Genomic DNA, 18,944 nt, shown 5'->3' on the forward strand with positions numbered 1-18,944 from the left:
GTGCGCCAAACCAACCATTTAAAGTTGGCTGTTCTGTTTCTCTGTTTTCCTGGAACGAAATGCTGAGGCTGCAACTTGTGGCTCGAATTCGAGCTAGTTGTGTGCCGAATTTCAAAATGATTTCTTCTGTGAAATTATAGCTCTATGAATGTGTTTTCCAACACCATAAACTATGCCCAATTCCGAGTTAAGTTGAGTGATTTTTTATCAAAATACGGAACCTGCCCTGCTCTTGAAAACCCTAACTTTTGGACAGATTTGATGCAAGGCTTGGTGTAGACTTGCTAACTGAATATTTTGGTGCTAAACACTTATGAAATGTACCATGAATGTTCCTTAGGCTTTGCGTACACTAATGAGCCATGTTTGAGGAATTTTTCTTTGACCAAATGTTTGGAATGGAAAACAAAAGGCTCAAGGCAGTTTTATCTTAGGATTTTCGAAACTTTGGTTGTTTGATTGACTACCTTCCCGAAGGTATTTTTTCATGAAATTTGATAGAGGAATACTATTTATATAGGAGTATTATACTGCCAAATTTTGTACCAATCCATGTCCATTTCGATACCTAACTAAAGTCTCAAGGTTGGAAGCTCAAATCTGGAAATTTGTTTACCAGTTTTGAATTTTTCCCTAACTTTGAGCTACCGTATCTCGGTACTCGAAACTCCGATTCTTGATCCGTTTTTTCTGTTAAAAACCTTACTTGCAACTCTAATTGATTTACAAATTTCAGAGGCTAGCTCGCAACGTGTGAATTTTACCGAATTTCCAAAGTTAGCAAAAAACCAACCCCAACACAACCTTAAGTACTCTGAAACAGTAACTTTGAGCCCATTTTTGAATATTTTTCATTTAGAATCATGGAAAAGTGTCTTCTAAGAACTTTTAGTACTTTCAAAGAGATTTCCAACGGCACCCAGTTTTCCAATTTCTGACATGTAGAATGGGAGATACGATTTTTCAAAGTATCGTATCAAATCTAAATTTTTCCCCCAAATTTCAAGGGAAGGGAGTTTTCAAGTGCTCCTTATTCCTTCAATATTTCTTGAATGTTTTATACTTGATTTCCCAAAATGAAAACTCGATTACCGTGTACTTTAAGAAACTCCATTTAAACATCGATTTACGAGTAATTGAGGTTCGTTTTCATGAAATTTCCTTAGATTGTACTAGTGTACAATCTTCCTTGATAATTGGGATATATGAGTGATACTTCACTATTATGTGCTCAGGCGCACACGAGGACCCTCAAGAGGATCCCACGGTGAACGCTTAAATTTCGGTTGAGACTACTTCTACTTGGTGAGTGTCAAGTGTATGGCTACTTGAACTCTATGGACTTGATTCATGCTTGGCTTACCTGATTACATGCTTAGCCTACTTGATTTTGAAAAATGGAGTCGAGTGTGTACTTTATCGCACTCGTTCTCATTTGAAACAAATGACTCATGCTTAACATGTTTTGCCTGGTTTACATGACCTGAAATACATGCTTAAACCTATCAAATGCTTGAATACATGACATGGTATGCTATGACTGCATACGTCGTTGGAGTGAATCTCCTCGACACTTACATGATACATGGGGGACGCCCAAACTTATACGCCGACCTTGGGACTCGAGCCGGCATGGGTTTGGTCGGGAATCTTGGGGAGCCATGAGAATCACATGATAAGCTTGATCTATTTGAGAGATCTTGCTTGGCATACTCGTGGAGTATAGCCTTATAAATGTCGTGCGGGCCCGAAGCGCTGTAGGGTGGACGGATGAGAAGTAAGTGGTGATCTATGGTTTGAAAATATCAACCTGATTGATGGAGAGTCATCACGGGAAGATATACGAATGAACTGGTAAAGCAAGTGGAACTTAGCTCCTGAGAGCTACCATATCCTTGAATTGTTTCTGTTTACATTTCGTTGGCTTTATGAATTACTTGTAATTTATCACTTGAACTGTTATTTGGGTTTGTTACCTGAACAACGTGCTTGCATGTGTGTTCTTGGCCTCACGAGCATTTTGCTCACCCTGTAGATTTGTTTTCCTTAACAGGATTGGACTTGGAGAAATGTTGGAGAAACCCCTCTTGGCGTACTCTTGTTTTAGGGTTTCTGTTGCACTTTGGGGCTAGACTTGTGATTGATGTATATTTTGAATATTGATGTATTTCGAGGTCTCGATGAAATGATTGGGCAGATGTTGAATATTGATAAGCTTGAATGCTTACGCACTGATTGTATTTATGATATTTAATCGTAACATCTAGTATTGTATTAAGGTTGGACGGAAATTGCATGAGTCCTGGCGAGAACTGGGCAGGCGTCCCGCGGATACTCTTTGGTTCGCCTTAGGGAGAAGTGGGGACGTCACACGTGAGATATCGAGATTGCTGCCATCAAATTTTGGAACAATGATATCCAAAGGATCAGAGAATTTTATTCTTGGTCATCTGAAAAGAATGCGTAAGTAACATAGTATATATAAAACTGTACATTTTATTGAATTTCAAGATAAAGATCAAACTTAATAGCATGTTACTTGTTAAGCAAGACGTGTCTTCAAAAGCCACTTGATTCAAAACTATTTACAAAAATATAGTTAAACAAAAGACACACGCATGAATGATTTTCATGGATTTTAACCAAAGATATCTCCCCGAATTTATCGAAACTCCCTTCAAGAGGGAGGGATCTCACTAGTTCAGGATTTTCAAATTTTTTCATTGGGAGTAAATGCCTCAAAGGTATCCTTGTGTTCGGCAAAAGGGATTCGTACTTATGCTTGGTCCTTGTTCTCCTCTTTTCCTTAGCACTATATCTCCTGCTTCGATCATATCCTGAATTTTATATTTCAATGCCCAGCAATTATTGGTGGGATGCTCGGGAGCTCCAGAATAATAAGCACAGATGGCTTGAGGGTCATAATCAAGTTAAAATCCTTTAGGATAGACTTTAGAAGGTATTGTACAAATTTTTCCTGTGGCTTTGAGCTGCTCATATAATTGATTGATGGTTCGACCTAGGTTGGTGAAGATTCTATATGTGGTTGGGTTTTAGGTGTCATTGGTTTGTTGATAGTTATAGTTCTGGTTGACTGGTGAAGCAGGTCTTGGATTATAACGAGGGCGAGGTCTAGTTTGAAAGTTAGGTGGAGAAACATAAAGTGGTGTTGCAGGCGTGTTTGAGTAATTTGGACGGGATCAAGGGTGGTTAATAGTGGTATGATAAACAGATCGAGTGTGTGGCTAGTATGGGTAACGGGGTGAGTAGGTGGAATATTGTTGGTATCTAGATCGGGACGAAAAGCCTTGGCTCTTCCTCATGAACTTGTCAAATCGATCTAACCTCTATAACATATTCTTGTCAATTGGCGCGGAGGATTCTCCCACTTCGACTTTTCTTGTGCAGCGGTGTCTAGTGCGAATGGCTTTGCAGTGGAATAATAATATGGTCCTTGAGATTCAAATGGCATGTTCAGACTAACAAGTGGATAATTTGGAGGAATTTGAGGGTGAAGAGGATTGGTCTGGATATTGGGTGTATATGTACGTGGGAGGCCATGAGTGGGACAGGTGAAAGTTTCCTCAAGTAGATTTACGAAATGTGGAGCAAAAGAGGTTTGAGTATAGGGTAGGGGTAGTGGTTGAGCTTCAGGTTGGCTAGCAGGTAAGAGATCTTGCTGGACACCGCTGCTGCTGCCAGCAACCAACTGATCAATCATGCGCCGTTGTGCGGCCATCTCCATGATTAATTCATTAAATTTGTCTAACACTTCGCTCAGTTGAACTCCCAGATTTGCAAGGTCAAGTGATGACGTCGCTGCAGACCTATCGAATGATTTAGGATGCATACTCATGTTTACACTATTTCTCAAAACTCGACTACGTGATCGTGTCATGATGGGGTTTCTTAGAAAAATAATGAACCTTAATTTACTAAAATAAATAAACAAACACTAACTATTATTTTGTAAACTTAGACATCTAAAATAAAATAAAAGAATAATAAATAATAAAGCGAATATTGAATAAAAATTTTGGTGTCTGCAGGAATGTTAATTGACTACAACTTTTTTGGAGACGTAGTCACATTCGACACAACCTACAAAACAAATAAAGAATACCGGCCACTTGGAGTATTTGTGAGTTTTAACCAATATAGGTAAATTGTGATATTCGGTGCTGGCCTTATGTATGATGAGACGATAGATTCTTTCAAATGGGTGTTTGGTACATTTCTAGAAGTAACGTGTGAAAAGCGTCCAAGTACCATACTAATCAACCAAGATCACGCCATGGCAGCTGCTCTTTCACTTGTCATGTCCCAAACGTTTCACGGTCTATGTACGTTTCACATAAGGCGTAATTTTATGAAACATCTTGGCAATCACTATAAGAAAAATAGTGACCTTCCATACATGTTTGATGCCTGCATGTATGAGATTGAAGAAGTGGAACAATTCAATAGGGTGTGGGAGGCGATGGTGAAGAAATACAATCTTGAAAATAATGAATGGCTTTTCGGACTGTACCGAATTCGTGATAAATGGGCAAGGTGCATGATGAAAGAAAGATGGACCGTGGGAATACGAAACACCCGACTTAGCGAAAGCCTAAATGTAGCAATTAAAAATCATTTGAAACTGGATCACGACCTTGTACAGTTCTTTAGACATTTCAATCAGGTAGTTGATGAAAAGAGACATAATAAACTCATCGCAGAATATGAAATGAGGCAAAAGCTCCCCATGGTAGGGTTGAGGCAAACACCTATGCTTGTGCATGCATCAGAGACGTATTCACCAACCGTATTTGTTACATTCCAAAATGAATATGGTGAGTCAACAGCTATGGTTATATTGAGATAACAAGGCGCAGGGATGTTTGTGAGTTTGCGGTCATGAGGTATGATGGAGGACCTGAAAGAATAGTGGTATTCAATCGGAATGATCTAAGTGTATGCTGTAGTTGCAAAAAATACGAGAATGAAGGAATTTTGTGTGGGCACGCGTTGAAGGTGTTTGATATTGTGGGCATAAAAACAATTCCTCCTGAATACGTTAAGAGACGATGGACAAAAAGAGCTCGGGCAGGAGACTGTTTTGATCGGTGAGGACAGGAAATTGTGGCTGATCCAAAAGTAATCATTTGAACTCGTTATTGAGAGCTCGCTCCAGCCATGATTAAGGTCGCTACTCGAGCAGCAATGTCGGAGGATACCAGCAAAGTAGTAATCATCGTCATATCCGATTTGGCAAAGAGAGTTGAGCTCCTCCTCTCAGAAAATGAAGAGCAACCTTCGCAAAATCATAAAAATCTAAATGTGGAAGAACGTGATAAGACACAATTTGTAAATGAAATGGGAGAGGCAATAGTCACAAGAGGCATTAAAAAACATGCCAGTAGGAAAAGAAGTAAAGTGATGCAAAGTTGGGTCGCTAAATTGATAGATTAAAAAGAAAATCTAGATTGCCAAGAACTACACAGATTACGGTAAGGATCCAATTTTTATGATGGTAAACATTTATGCTAAAACAATGTTATCGTTGTCATGTTAAGTAAAGTTTAGGTACCATTCACTATAAAATAACATTATTGTCGTGTCAATAATACAGGTCTCAGAATCGGAGCCGACATCGATTTTATTTGATGAACACATGTTTATGGGATGCCGTTCATCAATTGACTCACTTTCGGTTAGTATAAAATGGGCATGGCTTTAGCTTTTATTTGGATGTTTCTAACAACATAATTAGTTACATTGATGTGACATTGTGCAATAATTTTGTTACAGCTGTCATCCCTCATGATATATCTATTTTGTCTGTGTTATATAATTATTTGGCCCATAGAAAACTCGTAGACGTATTCAATGAGCCAGTCAGTGAATGGTCCTCCAAATACTGTTGCTGCCGAAATCGAGGAAAGTGAAACGGTATGCATACATTTAGTAGATAAAATAAAGACCTTCTTGTTCAGATTGTAGAGCTACTATTCTTTAATTGTAATGGTGGGTACTCGAACGCTGTCAAAGCATGCATATTATGTAGTTAACGTATGCTCGCTTTAATGACATATTTTTTATATTATCCGAAGGTCCACCGTTTGGCTAATCAGAGGCCTCCTGGAATGTCCCTACATAATGGAAGCACCCCAAATTTTCTATTTTTTCCAAGCATAACTCCGTTAGAGATATCTTAATGGTCTGATATATCGTTTTTCTTGTTATAATGTCTAGTCCAATTTAGCTTTGTAACTGAGCAATAGGCAATACTAATGATTTGTTGACAGTGGAATAGTTATATTATATAATGTAGGAGGAGCGTGCGGCAATTTCAACACATTGTGATATTGATGCATATCATGTCTTTTCACCATCACCCCAGGTGACAAACTTTTATCATTGAGTCACATATTTATGTAGTCTTGTTAATTGGATACTTGAACATCGTATATCATTAACCGTATGTTCCAGCAGCTGTATTAGCTGATTTCAAAACATTTCAGGAAAGAAATAACACCCAGGGATTGCGACTAATTGTTGACGTCACCTCCTCTCTGATGCAGGTTGATGAATGATGTGTACCTATAATTTTTTAACGACACAATAAGTGGTTGACCAAACAATTGAGTTCCGATTATCCGTCAACAATTCAGTTCACCTTATTTAGTGATGTTAGTACTTTTCCGTTGAAGATATTGCTCAGTTTCAATCGGTTCCCTATTATCAGATTGTTTTAATCTACAATCTTCAAATATATTAGTGCTTGTTGATTGTAACTGTAAAATTTGTTCAATTATGTCGCATTAGTTGCCTTGAACGAGATTTGCGGTGTTTTTGGACGAACATTTGTTATTGGACTTCCATGTCATCCTGGTCGGGAATGTCGCATATGTACGTTACAAGCAGTTAATAAGCTGTTACAATTTATTCATGTCCTTGAACCATTTACCTTCGATGTTTCACTCTGTTCAAACTTAGACAAGTGGGTTACAATTGCATTAACGAAGAGTATTGCAACTGGCAAATAGAGGCACTTCAATAGGTATTACAAGTTCCTCTCCAATTGAATTATGGTGTCTTTTAACCACATGACCACATGTTGGTAATTGTTTCGCAGATGAAAATGATAGTACAAGGGGACACCTAATTTGTAATGTTAAATGTAAGTTTTATAATGCAATAGATAGTCATAACGAAGAGTACAGAATAAGTTACAACCTGTTAGGTATATGTTACAATATGTTACAACTAGTGATATTGTTTGGCAGCTTTTCGTCTTCTCTTCTTAAAACTAGTGATATTATAACTAGTGATATTACAATATGTTACAACTAGTAATATATGTTCTAGTTAAAATATGATGAACTTTTGCCATTCTCTTGTTTGTGCCATTGCCCTTGGCCCAAACAATAATTCCCTCCCGACACATTAAATTTCTTAGACACTTAATTAAGTGTTTACTGAGAATATAGAGATGATCGTTTCGAATCCCAAAACAATTGATGTAGCGAGGCCTTCTCGAACATCACATTAAATTAGCGAGATCTTCTCGAACATCATGCAACCCATTGACTGCTATTTGGCTCCCAAGAACTTGGTTTTTGTTTGAACACTCTATTGATGAGACTGCAATTGACGGTGGAGGGGGGTTGAAGATTACTAAAAATAAATTTCATACACGGGTCCATTTCCACCCTTCAGTGGAATGAAATTGGAAGTGTTAAGTGGAATAAAATGGAAAGTGTGGGCGAAAATGAAAGGGGGACGAACAAACAATTATGTCTTTGCGGATATACAACTGCAACCGCACCCTTTTATAGTCCGCAGGACCCTTTAATATGCTAAAATATCAGGGGCCAATGCATACCAGGCCAATTATAACATCACGGGAGTGGAAGCTGTAGAGTCACATGCAGCTTTATGAACCATGTCAATTCAGAATCCTTACGTACAAAGCGTGAAGTTTTTAGTACCGAGACTCTTGATAAGTGTTACGTTGTGTTGCTAATCAGTTACAGACTTTAGGACAAATTTTCCAGCTTTTATCCTAAAAGGACCTGTACGCAAGGCCTTTTACTGTCACGTGCATACAGAGTTACACATTATTGAAGTTAAGTTTCACTATGTGCATACATAGTAACACCCCACACGTTTTGCACAAATCCTTCTACAACTACATGGTGGCCCAAAGTTTGATATGTATACACTCTATGCCCTTGCTCAGTTTATGATCCAAATTTACTACCTCTGTGTGCCATTCGTACCTCCTTCTCATCCAATGCTCTAGTAATATTTGTCAAGCATAACTTCAACCTTTAATTATGAATGTTGTAACTAAGAACGAACACAGTCGTAACTAAGAGCATACGAATCGTGACTAGATATGCACGTTGGTGTTGACCATCATAGCGAGTTGTTGTTGCACTACAAGTATGAAGTTAGTGTATTAAGGTAACTATTCATGCATTATTATATAATTAATAGTGGCAGTAATTGCTGATGTCATTAACACAGAACATTATTGAAGTTATGCAAGTGATTTCAGATGTAAGTAACATCATAATACTTCACAAAAAACTTGCAATACAAATTTCCGATTTTTCATTCAACTAGTACACTACATCTATCGTTTACTACATCTCTCTGATCAACTGGCAAAATGGAAAGCCAACAGCATAAGGATGTCACCTACTTTGCGAATGAGCATACATTTACGACAAACTACCAGCGAAGTCCATATCATATGTCTTCAAGTCTGGGTAAAGTGGTGTCAGTGAAAAATTGCTATTAGTGGCAACAGAAGGGTGACTGATACCAAAATCGTCATGAAGGTTTTCATTTGTCGAATATCATGTTCGATGCGTTGCACAGGATGTGAGAAAGTGTTTGATTGATGGAGCACTGTTCCAGGACGGTCGAAGGAGCTTTCTCTGCTTATTGCTTGTGGATTAGGTGAGGTGGGGCAATAGTTAGTCTAAACAAGCTCATGATCCCTCCCTATTGGATGAGCTCAAGCAAAAAAAGTGCAAGCTTTTGTTTCACAGACGAAGTACAGCAACCCCTTCGTTGGTTTCTGTGACTCCACGATCTTCAGGCCAGCCCTTTTTCCACAATTACAATAGAGATATTGGTACTTTAACTCACTAGATCCGCCACCAATATTGCTAGATGAAGACATGTGAACGATGTAAAACTCCTTTGGGGCATATGTTAGGCAAAGTGTTCGGTGGGAGGATGAAGTAATGGTTGTGTGTTGATCGGGATCAGTCACACAGGTGGTTTAGTGGTAACATGTGGCTAGAGAAGATATAAACTTGCAAGCGATATTTTGTACTAAATGAGTATGTGACGCCCCGCGGCAGAAGAAAAGGGAAAAATTTCTGGTGAATAGTATTTTGTGGAGAATCTGGCCAGAAGCCGTGCAAATTCCTTATATTTTTCTTAAAAATTCCCTTTTCTTTGACAAATATCACTTTATAATGGCCCTACTACTCAATAACCCCACAATAAGTGCCAATGAACCTAGAAAGTAGGGTTTCACTTTTGGTTTCAAGATTGGAGCAAAATTAGGGTTTTCCCGATTTTCGCCGGATGAATTTTCGGTACGAAGCAAGGATCAAATTTGGTGATTAAAAATGACTTTTAAGTGAGAAATAATATGTGATTAGAAGCAATGATACAAGATTAGTGAATAGGAAGTGAAAACCCTAGTACGTGTGTTTTTAAGAAAAACGGCGCGAACCGGCGGGTACCGCGCACTAGCGATTGAACGCACCACTTGACCACTACTTTCTTACCATACAAGCTCATTACTAATTGAGCAAAATATCTTCCCCCTCATAGCTATCTCTTGACCGAAATATGTGGCCAAAATGCAAGGAGAAGAAAGAGAAAATTTTGTGGTGGAGGGTGAGCCAAGTGTTGGCAAAGCTTGTGGTCAAGATTCATCCTAATCTCTTGCCTTAATTAACACCATGAGCAGCCTTTCTTCTTCATTTTTTCTGCTCCTTGGCCGAGAATAGAGAGAGAGAAAGGGAGAGCAAGAGTTGCACCATTTTCTTCTTGATTTACATCATCCAAGTGAAGAATCAAAATTCTAAACCGATTAAAGTGCGGGTTGTGAGTTGGGAAGCTTGGGGAACTAAGAAATTCCAAAGGAGGTGAAGTATCACTCTTTCAAGCTTTGTTTTTGAGGTATAAAGTCTGATTTATGGCTTTGATTCTTTTATTTTGGTTTAAGATGCTATCTAGTTCATGTTTTGGCTTGATTACAAGATATGCAAGTAGTTGTGATGAATTTTGGATGATTTAAGCAAGTTAGGGTTTGATTAATTTCTACCTAAACTTGTTGTATGGTTGATAGATGTTATATATAAGATTATATAAGGGGCTTTGGTAGAGTTTGGAACAAGGAATTGAAGAGAGTTTCATTGGAAACCAAAAATTTCAGATTTCTGGAATTTCCTAATTCAGTTCTGCCTGGTTTTGGAACTCATATTTAGAGGCCAAATTAGGCTTGGCCTAAAACATGAAAGTTGTATAGAATGGTATTTTATAGGTTTCTACATAATTTCAGCTCAATCGGAGCTATGTAGATTGTAAAAAGATGAAAATACCCTCGCTATTCTAGGGTACATTCCAGAGTTCCGCGTGGACAGTTTAGTCTATTTGGTTGTGTTTATTCACTATAATCCGTTGGGATTTAGCCTTTTGACAAAACATGAAAGTTTAGTATTCTGTCTTAGATTTTAAATGCCTCCAAGAACACCTTAATCGGACCTTGGTAACCTGAGATATGACCATTCCAGTGCAGTGCGGTTAATTAGCCGACTAGTTGGATTTTGGTTCTGTAAATTGGGAATTTGACTAGGTTGCATTGGAAACTGGACTAAGTGATTTTCATAAAAATTGTAGCCCTGTGTCTTAGCTTCAAAACAGTATAAGTTACACCTCAATCTGATAAGCGTAGCCTCGGATGTGTTCTTTCCGCAACCACACGTCAAATCTGTCTTTTGCTAGGTTACATTTCCACACTTGTTATCACTTTGATTTTTGTTCTTATGTTGTTATGAGCCTATGGAACGGCTATTTACTTGAATCTATGATATGTATGACTTTGGGATTGGCTGAGGAAAAATAATGAGGCCATAAATGGCTGGAAAATTAGGTAAAAACAAGGGGCATGCTGCCAAATTTTCACGAGAAAGATAAACTAGCCTTTGGAGTTCTAGTTCTATATTTGGCAAATTTGACTTGGATATACTGAAAAATAGGTTGAGGTGTCTTCATGAAAGTTGTAACTCTTTGTCTAAGCTTCGAGACACTGCCTAGTACATTTTGATCTGATAATCACAGCTCCAGTTATGGGCAAAATCGTGTAAACCGTTTTGTACCATTTTCATTTCCGCGCACGCCCGATGCATTCCTTTACTGTTTTTCCGCTTTGATCGTTTTAGTTCTTATTTCCATTTGTGATCTAGGGCTTGGACTTGAGCAAGACAATAATAAATGATGGATGAGGTTCGTGAGTCGTGGTTGGTGAGTGATCCCTCAACTATTTCCAAAGTTACTTTTGAACTAATTCTTGCATTTATTACTCCATTGCATATCATTTGGGCTTGGGTGTGTGCCATGACATAATTTGGCTCCAATGAGATCCTGGAAAGTCTTGTGCTTAGAACCAATGTCTCCACTACTGTTTACACATTCTTTGGAGTACGATGGCTCCTTACTTCTGTTTCCCGGTTACCTGATCTAAACGAGCGTTGGATATTTAAGTACAAGAACTTCACTGTCTCACATGAGCAATAAATGAACATTTGATGATTGCATCATGACATCATATCATTGCTTTATTGTGAAATATACTTGGCTGTTGCTTTTACTGGTCACTCACTGAGCTTCTAGCTCACCCCCTATTATCTTCTTCTCCCCACAGGGATCGAAGTAAAGGAAAAACTTGTATTTGGATCTTTGTGTGGCTGGATGGCGTACATCTTGTATAGTTTAGATTTGGTTTTGGTTTATGTACTTTTGGACCTGTATAAATATTTGAAATTGAATCGGATGTATATCTACATTCGACGCTTAGACCTAGTTTCCGCTTTGCTTATGATATGTAATTTTTGGAGAATTGGATGTATTATTTGAGTTGTACCTTGTAATTTACTTGAGGAATGTAGTAGTGAGTGAGTCCCGGCGAGAGCTGGGCAGGCGGTCCGCTAAACCCTTTGGTTTTCCTTAGGGGGAGGTGGGGCCGTCACAGAGTAAGTATGAAATAAGGAACATATATTTTTCCAAAGTTACAGAAAAGCTAGTGTACGCAAGGCCTCCTAGTTTCCACTCTACTTTGATAATAATGCATACAAATTTTATAAAACCTGTTTGTTAGGTAATGTGTTCTGGTCGATGGTGTATAACAATGCATAAGATGAAACTTTATATGTGCTCTGTGTAACACACTAGATATACGAAAGCTAGTCTTCGGTCCAAACAGGACCTTGCCTTTTTTTATAACAAATCTTGGCCATAAATCCTTAAGAACTTGTCGATCACTCCTCACACATACCATCTAATACAATCTAATAATCTCTGGATCAAGCACATAAAATCCCAAAGACGCCTATCCATGTGTGTGGCCAAGAATATAGAGATGAACGTTTCGAACCTTGCTCTGTTGATGTAGCGAGGCCTTCAAGAAATTGCTCCAACTCTTAAATACACGGATGGCAAGATATGTAGTTGGCATGGACTTACGCTTTGTTGTTAAAAAATGTCATTTTCGTGTAAGGTTATTACTGACAATAAATGGTGTCTTTGGTCCAAATTAGTGGGATATTTGGAAATAACACCTAGTGGATTATGTCAAAGGTTTCGTGTTAGAGGTTTCATCGAACAATAGGATGACAATGTAACTACTTCCCTACTGAAATGACAATTGTAACTGCGGAAATTTTGAAACAAAATTCACATTCAATTGGCCACATGAACATCGTTGAAAATGGTTCAAAATCGAGCGATCAATGGTAACCTTCGGTTCAATTTATAGGGAGACTTTTCGTATGGACCACGTACTGCTCGGCTTTCGTCATCCAAATTTAACAACAGGTAACCTTATGTACATATGATGACTGTCAATTTAAATGTTCCATATGCATACAATAAGGTTAATATAGTTGGTGCATCGGACCAAAAGCTAGACTACACCAATCCATTTGCTGCATTTGACACATAACAATGTACAATGGGAGAATATCCAAATATTTCCAACTACAATCATCACAACATGTAAAGTTCAGGCATTACCAACATTCAACCGCGGCCGTTTTGGTACTTCCAGGTTTGCAAAGCTGTCCAGAAACTTAAAATTCTCCGTTGAGGTACACAATCTAGCTGTGTACAGCACTCGATACTTGTCAACATTTTCCTATCCAATTTAAATGTAATAAGTATCTTCGAAAGTAAAGGTAACAACTATAAACCACAATTCCAGATATAAAGGCCCAAACATACGGAAATTGTACTACCTCTGTAAGCCAAACAGCCAACCTTCCGCTCCAATGCTCTAGGAATATCATAATGAAGACACCACTGTCACATCTGTCCATGCCGTCTTCTAATTAGTCAGTTGGAGTATATATGTTGTAATAAAATATAGGTATATCTAAGAATAATCATGTGAGAAGTCAAACTATTTACACTTTATTTGGTGAGTGATGAGAGACATCGGCAACTGCAAACAAAAAACTTGAGAAGTCAATTTCCTTGCCAAACTTTGTCGCCACGACTAACCCTAAAACACATTTCTATAGCACCAACGATTATGTAAAACAGATTAGAAATACTACTGTTTCATTGTCGTCTCGCTGTAATGCATTTAGGTGACAGATACAACAAACCAATTGATTAACTACACTTATGTCTTTGCTCTTTGCTTGATCGCTATTAGGGTCTAGCAGGTGCACTTCTCTGTGTGAGACATCAAAGCTGTAGACAAACCAATACCCCTCTATGCATACCGGGACAAACATCTGAAATGAATGAGGTATATAAAAAGCAACACAGAAAAGGTATGTAACCTGATTCAATTTTTAGATATTCAACATCTTATAAAAAAGCTTGACCAAAAGGTGCTAATTGCATACCCACTCACAATTCGCTGGATCAACCCCCGTATTGTTATTGCGAACTTTGAAAAGCTTTTTAAGCTTAGCAGATAAACTGGCATTAGACAACTTGTCGAATTTTGCCATTTTTAAAATTCCTTCCTGCAACCAATAAGATGGGCAAGAGGATGGAGGGTTGAAAATGCATTACTAATAGTGCGTTGGCTCTGTAAGCAATTAAGATATGATGCTAAATAAATTTAACACATAATAAGATGCACCCCAAATTTCAAACTCACAATTGCGATGGGTTCAACGATGTAGTGTTACAGCTTCCTACTTTTGATAGTTCTTCCACCCCAATTCATGGGACGGGCGAATATGTTGATCACCTAATCAATATTCAATTGAAATCGAACAAATATTGAGTGTTACAATTGCGGTTACTTATCAATAATCTAATCAATAAATTGATAATCAAACAATTGGAGTAATCGTAATAAACTACTGACCCGATTCGACACATGTATGCCATTATCCAGTGTCTTCAAGTCAAGCCATGTTAGCGAGAATTGAAACATTTGAATAAGTATGTCCTTGGCAGATCCGGGAACAATATGTTAACGAATTACTAATAATTAATACTCGTACTCCAAAAAGCAGACATGTATTGTATATGAACACATGATATCATTTTCATACTATGTTTCGTTGCCATGGTACAATGAACCACATGCCCGGTAATGTTGACAATGGATTAAGTAAGAATTAATACTGAAATCAAGAAACTTACTTAGGATTTTTGTCTGGGTGCCATGCATATACAACTATATTTTTATCATACAAGCTTACTGTTACATGTGCTGGTAGATTGTACTCAGTTGACCGGAAAACGGTGCTCTTCTTTGTTGAACGCGTAGACTTGTTCTTTATCTCAATGTCAAGGCCTCCTAAAAAACAAAGAACATGCATTTCATATGATTTCATATCTACCTTTGTGTAACAAATTGTAAACCATTTGTAACTTTCAAATAACTATTTTGTAATAGTCTTCAAACACAGTGTGACTAATAGTTTTTCTTTACTTTAACATAACATGACACACACTGCTTATTTGGATGTAACGATAATAAAGTCACATATTATTATTATCGTCATATCAGTTTGTCTATTCGTGATTTATGCAGCTAACATTGGTGTGTTATGACAATAAGCCTACAAGTTTTCGATCATGACGGAATAATTCAGACCCATAAACTAGCAGCATTATGGTATAAACACAGTTAACGTATGTGGATAGCTTTTATAGTAATGTTACTTGAATTAGAACCTTATGAATAATACAACAGTACCAACCTTTCCGCTTTTGACCATATGACCGCAATCTACGTGGTGTTTGTGGCTTATACAGATGTGAAGTCGATGCAACTGCAATCAAAGCTGGTTGCACCGTAGATTGACCTTCTTCGGCAGGTTCTGTGACATTTGAGTTATATTGCTCCTGCTCATGAAGGTGTTTTTTGCTTCCTTGCTCAGTTGTTGTCCCTTTTTCCCCTTGTTCGTACCCATGATTGATGTTATCAGGCACGACTGATGAGGTATAAATTAGATTGTTTATGTCCATTACATCTTCATTCAGCTTTGGGAGTTCTCTGGTTTCGCTTGTCCTATTACCTTCACCGACATCCCTCTCCTCTTACTGCACTGCAATTTGCTCCTTTTTTAGACCATTCCTCATCAATTTCATCAGCAGCACCATCCTCATCGTTGCCCCCTTCTTCTGCAGATTGAAATTCCAACTCTTCTTCGGTATCAGGACCCTGGTGCATTGTATTTGTTTTCTGTATAGAATTTTTTCCTTTGTCCAATGCTTCAGCCCCAAACGATACAGCTTTAGCTCTCGGATGAGAACAGAGCATTTCTGCAATCTTTAATATTCTTCGTTGGCTACTAATAGCAATGTTATACAACTCATTTAGCTCAGCCTGCAGTTCGTTTTTGAACTGACAACATTACCAATCCATAAATCAGCCACATGCTCTCAAGAATAGAATACAATACTGAATTAAACAATAGTACTACATCTAAGTGAAAGTTCCTAATTTAAAATTTGTACTATCGGCATAACACATTAACTGCAAGTTCTATCACATGCAATAAAATGGTCAAAGCGAACCTATAATTTTCATATATTTATAACATGATTATCCAAAAGATCACTACATTTATGTTTTACACGCAAGTGACTGCAATTGAAGATAACTTATTTGTTCAATGTAATATTGGAATTGGTTTCATATATTAACATGTAACTGTATGTTTTACAAGCGTGTACGTTACTTTAACTCATAATCTTGACAATAATATGCAGTAATTACGTCAATGTTTACATAAATTTCGTTAATCATGGAACAGGCCCACTTACACCGATATCAGCATGCTCGCTGTCCATCATCATCCCTACCAAATCAGGGGGTAGTTCAGTATGCCACGCACCATATTCATTCTCTACCGGATCATGTGGTCCAACCTTTAACATCAAATTAAACCAGCCATTTCAATATGCAAGCCACGTAATACATACACCTACTTTTTATATGATATGAGGTAAACAATAAATAACATGTTATCAGCTTTCCTTTTCCATAAACCCCAAAATTCTTAATCTCTAATGCATCCCTTTCAGAGATCAGAGCATCTGTCCATGCCTTTGCTCTTGGTATAGTTCTTGGCACTTTATGCTTTAGTATTTGCACTCGGTCAAGATAATGAATTTGCAATACAATAGACCCATTAATTCAATTACAAATAAACTTGACCTGGCTTGCCTCATTATAGATGCATTCATTTCAGCATAATATAATCAATCCGTCACACTAACTTCAAGAGAACATGGAAATGCAGACAGTAGTTTATATACACGCAAAAGTGATTTATCGTTGCCTTATCTAACCATTAAAGCAGACTTCAATCATGACTACAAGTACCTAATCTTACCAGCAGAATGAAGATGCAACCGCCAACGTATTGGTGCTGACATACTCAGCCCAGTTAAATGTTGCCATCCTATCAACCAAATGCGTACAGGTCCAAAGCCTTATTTTGTGCTCGACTCTAGTGCTTGGAACTAGGGCTGCAAACGAGTCGAGTCGAGTCGAGTTTTGAACTAATCAAGCCGAGCCTTGACTGAATTTTACCAAGCTCGAACTCGAGCTCGAGCTTGACGAGCCGGCAATTTTCAAGCTCGAGCTCGACTCAAATCAAGTCGAGCCGAGTTCGAGCTCGAAAAAAATAAAAAATAATTATTTTATTTTTTAAAAAATAAATAAAATAATATTTTTTTCTTAATAAATAATAAAATATTAAGGATATATACGTAATTTTACTATGAAAATAAAAAATAAAAAAATAAAAATAATATACGTAATTTTATTATTAAATAAAAACAAAAATAAAAAAAATATATATATAATCAACCTCGCGTGTGAGGACTCGCAAATTCCTTGTATTTTTCCTCAAAAATACCCTTTTATTTGAAAATTAGTATTTATCAAAGGCCACTACCCAAATATTTCACTCTAAGTGTAAATAAACCTAGAAAATAGGGTTTTACGCTTCGGTTTCAAGTTTGGAGCGAAATTAGGGTTTTCGCGATTTTTAGCCGGATGAATTTTCGGTACAGAGTAAGAATTAATTTGGGGATTAAAAGTGACTTTTAAGTGAGAAATAATATGTGACTAGTGGCAAGGATATAAGGTTAGTGAATGGGAAGTAAAAACCCTAGTACGTGAGTTTTTAAGAAAAACGGCGCGATCCGGCGGGTCCCGCGCATTACCGATTGAACGCACTACTTGACCACCATTTTTTTTACCCAACAAGTTTGTTGACTTTTGTACATAATATCTTCTTAAATTGTAGCAAGCTTGACCGAAATTAGTGGCCAAGAAAGGCAAGAAAGAAAGAGAAAAAAAAAAAAAGAGGTGGTGGTGGTGACACTTGTCACCACCTCATGGCTTCTTAACCAAGATCATTACCATCCATTTAACTCCAACACTTAGCCAATTTCTTCTTCATTTCTGCTGGTGCTGGCCGAGAGAGAGAGGAGAGAAAACCCAAAGGAAAACATTCCATTTCATCATCAAATCCAACAACTTAGTGAGAAAACAAACAAAGTAAACCGATTAAACTTGTCCTTGAGTGATTAGCTAGTGGCTTGTGGTGTGATTTTTGGAAGAGAAAGCTTGGGCTACTTGTAGTGACTTCTAGTGAAGGTAAGAGAGCTTATCTCTCTAAGTTTTACTTTCAATTTTGTTAAATTAAGCTTGGCAACTTGCTCTTGTGGTGAGATCATGGATGATGAGCATGTTTTAGAAGTTTTCCCCAATTTATTTGATGAACTAGGGCTTGTGGAAATTCTGCCCAAATTGTTGTAAGATGCTTATATGTTGCAATTGAAGTTTTATAAGGTGTTGTGGTAGTGATTAGACCAAGAAATTAAGGAAAGTTGCACTAGAAACTCAAAATTCCAAAATCTGGAAAATTTTCCCAACATTCTGTCCGAATTTGTATCTATGTGTTAGAGGCCGAATTGGCCTTAGCTCAAAGAATAAAAGTTGTAGGGAATGGCATTTTATAGGTACCTACAAAATTTCAGCTCAATCGGAGCAATGTAGGACATGAAAAGTCCAAAATACCCTTACTGTTCTAAGTATTTCCCAGCAGTCCGTTTCTTCAGTTAAGTCCAGTTTATCACGTTTTTTGACCAGGATCCATTCTGATTTAGCTCTGGGCCAAAACATTAAAGTTGTATTGTTCTGAAGTAGCTTCAAAATGCCT

At 37.6% G+C, this 18,944-nt stretch overlaps 1 protein-coding gene across 1 annotated transcript; it reads left to right on the top strand.

Moving 5' to 3' along the window:
• Positions 1-4,294: 4,294 nt before the first annotated feature.
• Positions 4,295-5,112, top strand: LOC113696731 (protein FAR1-RELATED SEQUENCE 5-like). Its single transcript, XM_027216112.1, has 2 exons — positions 4,295-4,794; positions 4,848-5,112. Exons 1-2 carry the CDS (start codon positions 4,295-4,297, stop codon positions 5,110-5,112), a joined length of 765 nt encoding a protein of 254 aa, XP_027071913.1.
• The last annotated feature ends 13,832 nt before the right edge of the window (positions 5,113-18,944 follow it).

Source organism: Coffea arabica, chromosome 6e (genome assembly GCF_036785885.1).
Source record: "Coffea arabica cultivar ET-39 chromosome 6e, Coffea Arabica ET-39 HiFi, whole genome shotgun sequence".
Lineage (NCBI taxonomy): Eukaryota > Viridiplantae > Streptophyta > Magnoliopsida > Gentianales > Rubiaceae > Coffea > Coffea arabica.